The sequence below is a fragment of the Numenius arquata genome, chromosome 18, assembly GCF_964106895.1.
Source record: "Numenius arquata chromosome 18, bNumArq3.hap1.1, whole genome shotgun sequence".
NCBI lineage: Eukaryota > Metazoa > Chordata > Aves > Charadriiformes > Scolopacidae > Numenius > Numenius arquata.
In genome coordinates, this window is record NC_133593.1 from 9651338 (window position 1) to 9661993 (window position 10656).

Consider the following 10656-nt stretch of genomic DNA (forward strand, 5'->3'; position numbering starts at 1 on the left):
TGTTTCTAATATATAAACTCATAACTACATACCAGGCTTGTCTCGGATGATGGAAACGATTGGTGTCTCGGAAAGCTGCTAGAAAGGATTTTAGGAATGGGCACTTGGAAGATAAGCGCTGTTCATGCTGCTCCCCATTCCTTTCAGTAATAGCCGTTTTGAGAGTCTTTATCTGATAAACGCCACTCAGTGGTTAAACGCTGTATTACCACTTTAATTGTTTTAGCTACATTTAATTAATTAATTAAATGCATGTATTACTTGGCTTGTGATTAAGATTAGAGTAGATAATGTATCAACCTGTTTTTCTTGCATTTAGGAAAACCTAAAAATAAACCATAAAATCACTGTTAAATATTTCATACTGGTGTAGTATTCTAGAATTAAATGTTACTTTGGAATATCATAATTCTGTCTTTATTTATATATATTTATATGTGCTCCTTTGTGTGATATTTAACAGTTTTTTAAGGCTTCCACATTCCTTACCTTGCATCTTCTATTTTGCTTTCTTTGCAGTCATGCAGGCTTGGTCAGCACAGACCTATCTGTAAATTGTTGCCTGATGGGATCATGAGAGTTGGACCTACTGCTTCAAAGAAACTTTCTGAGAAGTTGGTCACGGAGTGGTTCTCACAGACAGCCAACGCCAACAACGAAGCATTTTCCAAACTCAAACTCTATGCCCAAGTTTGCAGATATGAGCTGGGTATGATTTTTTTTTTTTTTTACTGTTTATTTCATACACTAACCACTTCCTCCGTTCCAGTAAAGGAGAAGAAATAATTGCATTTATTCATTGAGTCTTATTGTTTGTTCCAGTTTTTTGGTTTTAAGCTGGAGGAGAAAAAAAGTCCAAAACCCCCACATATTTAGATACGTGCTAAAATGGCGTTTTATCGTCTGGCATATCTTTAGGGAACAGTGGTGTTGCTGCATTGTCTTTTTGTATGGGTGACTTAAGTTCTGAAGCAGTGATTTCTAGTAGTTCCACATGGCTGAAAAAAAAATTAAAAATAGATTTCTGGATATTTCTGAAAGTCTTATGAGAGTGCTAGAATTTGAAAATTTAATACAGATATTTTAATTTGATAGGTAAAATGCGTGCTAAGGGTTTTCTTTCTGTTTAAGCTATAGACTTATGTAGATGAAGTATGCTTAAGAACAGCTGCCATATAGAATTTATGTATGTTTGTTTGGGTTTTTTTCTGGTTTTAGGTCCTTATCTTGCTTCTCAGCCTTTGGACAATTCTTTACTTTCCCAAACAAACCTGGTCCCTCCCTCCAGCCAGCCGGCCTCCGCTCTGCCCCCAGCCACAGCGAACGCTGCAAATCCCAACACTCCGTCTTCTGCTCCCACGGCTCCCACCAGTAGCACCATGACAGCGACATCAACCAGTGCCATGTCTTCTGCAGCTACTACAGCTAATTCAACGTTGACTACCACTGCCCCATCGTCCTCTTCTGCCAGTATAGGCAGCGGGATACCAACAAGCAAGCCCTCTTCGTTCCCAGCTTTCAGCAGTATGAACAATACCACTTCTGCCTCCCTGCCTGCTCAGGCTGCAACGGTCCAGAACGGGCAGACGGGAGGGCAGCAGCCACAGCCGGCACTGCAAACAGCGGGGATGTCTGGAGACACTACTTCAGCGCCTGCACAGCCCCATCCAGAGGTTTCTGAAAGGTAACAAACAGCAGAGTCAAACCTGCTTTGGCTAAAAAAAAATCCCCCTCAGCTCAACTAGTGTGAACCTATTTATGCCGCCCTCATCTCCTCAATAAAAATCCCGTATTTCTTTTCTAGTCACCAGACTGCTTTTTAGGGAGAATGAAAGTTCATTCATGGTGGAGCTGAACTTTTTGGTTCCAGTTTTAGCTGCAGTTCTAATTGCATCTCAGTGTCTGCTGTGGTACAAAAATAAACTTTCTCTTTTTTCTTCTCTCTCTATATAGAAAAAATTCACAAAACTACCCACTTCTATATTTTACGGGGGGGAGAAATAGATAACTGGCACCATTTTAAAGTTCTACTTTCTGTTATCAAAGTTATAGTAGTAAGGACGGCTCCTACTGAGAGACTGACCTTGTAGATATTCTTTTTCCCCAGTTGAAGCAATAGAACTATGTGCTGTTGAGCTTCTGTAATATAGAAGGCTAAAGAAAAGGCAAGCAATACTGGGTTGCTGTTAAGCTCACATATAAAAATGAAATAAAAAGACTGTTTCTTGTTTCTTACACCACACATGACCCGAAGGTCTTTTAGATTTATCTTTGACAATTTGATCGTAGTTTTAAAGTAAAAATAAATCATGACAAAACAGCTTTTTGTAACTGGTTTCACAATTTCATTTCCAGCACTATGGATCGTGATAAAGTTGGAGTCCCTACAGACGGAGATTCACACGCTATCACCTATCCACCTGCAATTGTCGTTTACATAATAGATCCTTTTACATATGAAAAAAAGGATGAGAACAGTAGCTCATCTAGTTTGTGGACACTTGGACTTCTGCGCTGCTTTTTAGAGATGGTTCAGGTTCTTCCTCCTAACATCAAGAATATAATTTCCGTGCAGGTGAGCCAATACGTATAAAAAAAATGCCAAACCAAGAATATGGTTGGACTCTGATCTGAAAGGTCCCCTCCAACCTAGGCAATTCTGTGATCTTTGGCTTTGGCTGTGTTTTGGAGGCGATAACGCCCTCAAGGTGAAAGTTTCATTTGCTTTGTAAACACTACTTACAGTTCTACGGCTGTTAAATCATTAAGATTCTAGTTTTTAGAGCAGTTTGGGGGTTGTTAACCAAAGCTAAGTCCTGTAGTAGATTCCAAACTTGTCAGTCTTGTCTCAGAGGAATGGAGTGTTACATTTCACTCCAATAACGAGTGAAATGTGGGAAAGCTGCTTGTCCTGTCACCGGAGTCTGTGCTGCCAGCCTGACCCTGCTGAGCCTTAGACACTGCTCCTTCCTGACACACGTCCCCCTGTAATGTTCTCAGCCACTGCAAAACTAGTTAACGGAGGGCATCTTTTTAGAGGAATCATCATGATTCTCTTCTAAACAAATTCTTTTCTTCTCTGAAGAAAATTTCAGTGAGAATAATTGCTTGAAATCCCACATAGGTTTGGAAGAAGTAGTAGGAGATATCAAAGAACCAGGGAAATTTGGTTGTAAAGTAAAATTTGAAAAGCAGCACGCCCAAATGCTATTAAAAAAAGACCATTAATTATGAAACAGTAATTTATTTATTTTTCCCTCTGTTCTGTTCTAGATTGTCCCATGTCAGTACCTTCTGCAACCTGTGAAACATGAAGACCGGCAGATTTACACTCAGCATTTAAAATCTTTGGCATTTTCAGCTTTTACTCAGTGTCGGAGACCTCTTCCAACTTCCACCAACGTGAAAACATTAACTGGCTTTGGCCCAGGTTTAGCCATGGAAACGGCTCTTAAGAGCCCTGACGTGAGTATTGTTAATGTGACTGTGTAAATATGCACATCAGAGAAATGCTCGTGCTTATTAAATCGCCGGCGTCTTTCACGTTAACTAACTAGAGTTCTTGGGAATATTTGCTTTCTGAAACTTTGTTGTCTGCTCTGTCATCTTTATAGAGACCCGAGTGTATTCGGCTCTACACCCCTCCTTTTATACTGGCTCCTGTAAAGGACAAGCAAACAGAACTCGGAGAAACTTTTGGAGAAGCCGGCCAGAAGTATAACGTGCTTTTTGTGGGCTACTGTTTGTCTCACGATCAGAGGTGGCTGCTTGCGTCCTGTACAGATCTCTACGGAGAACAGTTAGAAACTTGCATAATTAATATTGATGTACCAAACAGGTAAGAACAAAACTGTTAAATTAATTTTTTGAGTGTATATCTTCTTTCATTCCCCCGAAGAATTAGTTTGTTTATGATGTTGTAGGAATAACTGACTTTTGTAGACTCGCTATATTGCAAAACTAGGTAACGCAAATTGATATTTTCCATATTGTGTGCATATCGAGTTAAATCTCAAGAATTATGTTATTTGGTTTCCTGTGATTCTGGAGTGTTTTTGTGTGTGTGTTCATACTCCTCACATATTTGCCGGCTTTTGATGTCAGTGTTAGAATGTGATTAATTAAAAAAACAAACAAAAGTTGTAATCGATATACTATAATACTACATTTCTTGGGTCCTGAGAATGTTTGGCTTAATAGAAGAAAGAAGTTCCAAATGTGGCAATAAAAACTTGTTGCAGATGAGTTCCAGTTTTCTTTTCCCTTCTTTCTTCATTCTAGAGCTCGGAGGAAAAAGGGCTCTGCCCGCAGACTTGGTCTTCAGAAACTCTGGGAATGGTGCTTGGGACTTGTGCAGATGAGCTCTTTGCCGTGGAGAGTCGTAATAGGCCGTTTAGGAAGAATAGGACACGGGGAATTAAAAGGTGACGTTAGCATTTTTGGAGTCTAAAACTTGATTTGAAGCTTTTGTTTTTCAGTAACATGAAGCGTCTGTCCCTGTTCCTGGAAGAAAACCTAAATAATTTTAGAGTTCCTTTGTGTATTCAAAACTTAGCAAACGTGAAGTTTGCACCTCACACTATTATATATATAAAATAAGTGTTCTGCAGCAAGCGTTGCTCTTCTAGACAAACCCGTGTCCTTTATCTCCTCAGACTGGAGTTGTTTGCTGAGTCGCCGAAACCTTCAGTCCCTCAGCAAGAGACTAAAAGACATGTGCAGAATGTGTGGTATCTCGGCTGCAGACTCTCCCAGCATCCTCAGTGCTTGTTTGGTGGCAATGGAACCGCAGGGGTCCTTCATTATCATGCCAGGTATTTGAGAAACTCTCCTTTTTTTTTGGCAAGGGATTTTATAGCTTGGGTTTAGCAAAACTAAGGAAACACCTCATTTCTCTTCCAAAGATTCTGTATCGACCGGCTCTGTGTTTGGACGCAGCACCACTTTAAATATGCAGACGTCGCAGCTGAATACCCCCCAGGACACATCCTGCACTCACATACTCGTGTTCCCCACGTCTGCATCTGTGCAAGTAGCATCGTCAACTTATACCACTGAAAACTTGGATCTGGCCTTTAACACAAACAATGGTTAGTAGATTGGATTTACTCGTTTAAAAAAAAAACAAAAACAACCCAACCAAAAAACGCCTTGTCACTCCCGCTACAATAAGACTGTTTATTCTAATGAACCACAAGATTTATATGGAAAATCACCTGATTTCAGAAATGCATTGTCGTATCCCGTACGTAGGGAAACTAGAAATTCACTGGTCTTGTTCTTTTTCCAGATGGAGCAGATGGAATGGGAATCTTTGACTTGTTAGACACTGGAGATGATCTTGATCCTGATATTATAAATATTCTTCCTGCATCCCCTACTGGATCCCCTGTACATTCTCCAGGGTCCCACTACCCCCATGGAGGTGATATGGGCAAGGTAACTACTACAGTAAATAGAGTTACGTGTGTGGCTTTGTTTGTTTATCTGTCTGTGAACTTCCTTTTGTGGAATGAAAGGTTCCTATGAAATGTTTTAAATCAATTGGATGTTGGTCTTTGCAAGATTCGTGTAATGCTTGGGCGTTTCAAAATGCTTTGTGTTTTGAAAGCTACGGGTAATTTCTATTAAGTTTGCGCTCTCCTGATATTAAACCATTGCCTGTTGTTTCACAGGGTCAAGGTACAGATCGATTGCTTTCAACAGAATCTCATGATGAAGTAACAAATATCCTGCAACAGCCACTGGCCCTCGGTTATTTTGTGTCAACTGCCAAAGCAGGTCCGTTGCCTGACTGGTTTTGGTCAGCCTGTCCTCAAGCACAAAATCAGTGTCCCTTGTTTCTTAAGGTACGTTCAGTTCAGCAGGCGGTACAGCCGTCTTCCCGGGCAGTCTGTCGTAGGAAGTTGTGCAGGGATCTGAATTATGAGAACTACTATGTTTAAAACAAAATTGGTGGGTGTCTCTTGGGATACGTCTGCTTTTGTTTGAAGAGAGGTTGAGTTTTAAGTTTTTGAGCTTTGCCTTTTCATGTTCACTTTTTTTAAGGGAAGAAAAATGATTAATGGAAGCAGTGAATGTTCTGAAGGGCTCTGCTCTTGTGACGGTTTCCTCGTGGTAGTCAGGACTCCGTTCTTTTTCTGGCTTTGTGCTGTGGTATTTTTAAGAACAGGTTGAGTTTCTAGACAGATCTCTGGTTAATGCCCGACTCCCGTGGGGAGGACCAGTGGTGGAGAGGGAAGTACACAAGTGTAATGTAATAGCTCATTTACACTGGGTAAAAATAAATAAATACATTTCTTTATGTATTGCACAAAGCATAAAAGCTACGGTTTCCATGTTGGCTGCTGCCAAGTGATAGCCATTGTGTCATCTGTCTGGATATTGTCTGATCCCTTTATCTTTTTATGGCACAGTCAAGACATACTTGGCCCATTTAAGGCTATACGTTAATACAGAGAGTTTCTCTGTAAGCTAACATTATTCACTTTTGACTTAAATTAGCATCTCTAATACTATGCTTTATTTTCTAATGGTACAGATATATCTTCTGCAGCCTTATTTGTGTCTGGATTAGCGGTTCCTCTTGGCCTAAGCTCAGCTATGGCTTCGATATGAGACATTTTTTTTGACTAGAGGATTTATTATTTACCCTAAGCAGCTCTATATGTGGAACATAAATAGACCAGTCTTATGGAAAGCAACTGTATAAAGCAATTATAAAATTCCAAGTCTGATTATTACTAGACATCTTGGGCCTCTTGAGTTGCTTTTTCAGCAATCACTTAATGTAGCAAAGGGATTAAAAAAAAATAATTCCTACTATTCCTGCTTTTGAGAGATTTGTGTGCATTTCCTTTATATACTGATAGTTCCTGAACTTGTTGATGGCCTAAGGATAAGATTTGTTTTGGCTTTTGTGTCAGAGACTAGGAGGTGACTGCAAGGTACAGGTCAACAATAGAGAGGGAAGAAAAGGTGCTGTAGTTGAATTGGGCAGTAATTTCTAGCATCTTCCTTCTTTTCTTAGGCCTCTTTGCACCTCCACGTGCCTTCAGTGCAATCAGACGAGCTACTCCACAGTAAACACTCCCATCCACTTGATTCTAATCAAACTTCTGATGTGCTCAGGTATTTATGATTGATCACTTGCAAAAAATATTGTGTGTTTCATTTTTAATGCTGCTGCAGTGAAGCTACAGATTCGTTTATTTTTCTGGCTGTTGGTTTTTCCTTTGTGCTGCTGATACCCTTAGTACATCACAGAGACAATACAAATTGCTGCGCTTTCAGCGATTTAAAGACGGCTGTATCACAGAACAGTGCAATTAAACAAACGTCTCTAAGCCCTTCTTTAACTAATCAGTGTTGATTACAACTGAAAATATTTGGAAGACAGTGAATTCCTCAAGCTAGAAGCGAGTTTGAGGTGTAACACAGAAGATGGTGCATAAATGAGTGGGAGGTAATTGCAGTTAAGCCAGGATCCTGCATGGCAATCTCGCAGGAATACTGAGATCCTGAAGTACTAGAGTCTGGAGAGACTCATGTCAACGTAGGACACTTGTTGAGAAAATGCCAGATTTTTTTCTTTGTGGCTTTTTTTAATGTGTGAACCTCTTGACATTAATTAAACGTAGACAATTAAAATGACAGGTTTCCACTGAAAGAAAGTTTAGCTTTGAATGTAATAATCCTGAAGGCGCGTTATTTCAGAATGTTGACAAAACCGATTTTGTGTTTTTAATACCAAAGCAACTGGACTGTATGAGATTAGGGCTGTAAAATACCGGTGAGAAAAATCCGTTGGCTTGATGGAAGCTTGTTTGCTTTTCAGGTTTGTTCTGGAACAGTACAATGCACTCTCCTGGCTAACCTGTGATCCTGCAACCCAGGACAGACGGTCGTGTCTCCCAATTCATTTTGTGGTGCTGAATCAGTTGTATAACTTTATCATGAATATGCTGTGATCTTCACCTGAATTTTGCAAGACAAAAAAAAAAAAGAAATGAGGAAAAGGGATATTTCACTGCAGGACTAAGTTATAATTCTTCTCAGTGCAAGTTGTTTGTGATGGGGTATGAATCTTGTTACTTCCAGCAAATATTGTTTTGACTTGTGAGAGGGGCACCTATCGCCCTGCTGTCTTGGAGTCATCGACTATGGGGGACGCTTTAGAATGATGATCAGAAAGTGTATTATAACATTTTTAGTAGCAAAATTAACCATTTTTCCCCAGCCGCAGTATTTGTGAAGAGTAATGAGCCATAGTACCCAGTCATGGTTAATGAATATTCAAAGCATGGAGATGAGAAGAAACATGAGGAACAATAAGTTTCAACCTATGGCTTCGGAACATCAAGATGTTCTTGTATTGGATTATAGTACCTAGTATTCAAAAATGCCTGCATCTCTTATTTATTGTAAGTTTTTAAATGTATAAATTGTCTTATATTTCTTAACCTCTTTTATAAAAATTTTCCTAGAAGGTTTATACTGCCTTCTTGCTTTAAAGCAATTGGTCTAAAATATATGTAATCGTCTTAATTAAAAGTTGCAGTAGGTTGCTTTTAGAGTATTATTTTTTTGTAAGGGGGTGGGTGGGGACAGTAAATTTGTATTGTCTTGATGTACAGTTTAATGGGGATAGAGGGGTTAATGTCCATACCATTGTGTGTGGGGGATTTACAGCTAAGCTGTAGTTGCAGAGTACATGTACAGTAATGAAGTTCACTGTGTTTATATAAATTGAAAAGGTACCGGGTCTTACAGCATTTTATATCACACCTTTACAGAGTAACAATGGCAATATATTAAGTGATATTGTAGGTGGTTTAACTTGTAGTGAGAATAAAACGAATAAACTCTTCGGTTGAAGTTTGTGTTATGGTTCAGGGCTGTGGCTAGATTCTCAGATCTGTTGCCAGTTACAAGTTTTAATATTACAAGAATGTCTATTGTGCGTTGTTGTTACCTAGATATTCTTGGCGCTGTGGTGACTGCGTTATTCTCTTCAACACTTGTGATAAAACACGAATCTGAGGCATAAAACACAGAAAAAAAACTTTGATCTTATCCAAAGTCTCCTGTAAGGCTGAAATTTAGCCCAGCTCTAGCCATTTTACAAATGCAAAAATAGTCAATCTTGACTTTAAGATTGGTGTGTGTTTAACTAAAATGTGGTGTATATAGATTCTCAGTGAGTTCTGGTATTCAGATTCTATTCCACTAGTTAAAAAAAAAAAAAAAAAAAGGAGCACGAAAAACCCTGAACATTTTCCTTTTTAATGTATTTTCGGCACATTTGTGGGGAAGGTCCCAAGTATCAGTGTCTGGCCTTGCCCGTGTCCCCCGTTTCAGGCTCTGGCCGGGGCGCGTGCCAAGGAGGCTGAGCCCTCCCTAAGGAAGGGCCTGACAAATCACAAGGCTTTCGTGATCCTCTCCCTCTATCTCCAGTCACCATTTATTTTTTTTCTCAGTAGTTTCCTTCCTTCCTTCCTCCTAGCACACGCCAAATGTTCTGATGCTGCTCTAAAATAGCCCCTACGGGTGCTGAAGAGCAACTGCATAGGATTTTTTTATTTTTATTTTTTTTTTTCTGGGTTCCTTATCTGACTGCCAGATTAAAAACGTATCTCCTGGTGCGATACCCCGCGTCCTGGGTCTCAATGCTGTCCCTCTCGCTAGTTTCAACCTTCAAAGGAGCAAGTTTTAAGATCCCTTCGTGCACCCGCTGTGAATCCTCTAGAAGGAAGAACTCGCTTGCATTTACAAAACTTACTCTGTTGATGAAAATCGTGTTTTGCAAATGCAAAATACCTGCCGGAGATTTTTTCACATAAACAGTCTCCTTGAATCATGTATATACAATATTAGCAATTTTTTTTTGGTTTTGTATAAAGAAGTTGTACAATTGGTGATGAAATTTTTCAGTCATTTCTTCAAAATACCATGAATGCAATCAGAAATTAGCGTATTTTGATAAACAGAGTTAAACACTGGGTCTGTCCGTTCCTGTATCTTGATAACGATAACGCACCGCCGATTAAACAGCACATCGTTGTCTTACAGAAGGCTTTTTCTCATTGGGCTGAGGTTTTTGAAGTGGAAAAGTGCTCCTAAAACTGGAATTTTCAAAGCATATGTCCTATCTTTTTTTTTTTTTTTTTTTTTTAAGCTTTGTTGCTAAGTGGTCATTTTTAACCCTGGCTCAGCCAAGCTCCGAGGGCTGGGTTTTGCTGTGGCTTCCTTTGTGTTCAGTCTGGCTTGTGGCCGCGAAGGTAAGTGAGCGGGCTGCCTGAGCGCTGGTGTCAGGGTGTTCCGTCGCCTGCTCCACAGCCTTCCCTGGGAACCTCCCAACTCTGAAAGCTGCCAGTTTCCCACTTCCCCCCCTCCCCCAAATGCAGTTAAAGTAACGGATAATCTCGTAACCACTAGGAAAGATGAGGAGGGGCCGTTTCTGGAGCGAGAATCGGAGCCGGCAATCAATGTACATACCAAACCTGCCAGCACCAGCTACCACATTGGGCACACTTTTTTGTTTAGCTACTTTAATTTAACTATTTTAAGCGCACATAATAGCTGGCTTATAACTCAAACTCTCACAATCCAGTAGCTTGGGTTCTTTAGCAAGTACAAGCTTAAACACCTGAACAT

The 10656-nt window shown here is 39.9% G+C and overlaps 1 protein-coding gene across 1 annotated transcript in view; it reads left to right on the forward strand.

Annotated features, from left to right (window-relative positions):
• MED13 (mediator complex subunit 13) overlaps positions 1-9234 on the forward strand; it is a 54845-nt gene extending 45611 nt beyond the window's left edge. Inside the window, exons 19-30 of the mRNA XM_074160459.1 lie at positions 520-709; positions 1219-1684; positions 2356-2575; positions 3274-3465; positions 3615-3838; positions 4282-4424; positions 4656-4814; positions 4905-5090; positions 5291-5439; positions 5676-5849; positions 7031-7131; positions 7838-9234. Coding sequence (XP_074016560.1) covers positions 520-709; positions 1219-1684; positions 2356-2575; positions 3274-3465; positions 3615-3838; positions 4282-4424; positions 4656-4814; positions 4905-5090; positions 5291-5439; positions 5676-5849; positions 7031-7131; positions 7838-7970 — 2337 coding nt within the window. The 3' untranslated portion in view covers positions 7971-9234. The remainder of the gene's footprint in view (positions 1-519; positions 710-1218; positions 1685-2355; positions 2576-3273; positions 3466-3614; positions 3839-4281; positions 4425-4655; positions 4815-4904; positions 5091-5290; positions 5440-5675; positions 5850-7030; positions 7132-7837) is intronic.
• The last annotated feature ends 1422 nt before the right edge of the window (positions 9235-10656 follow it).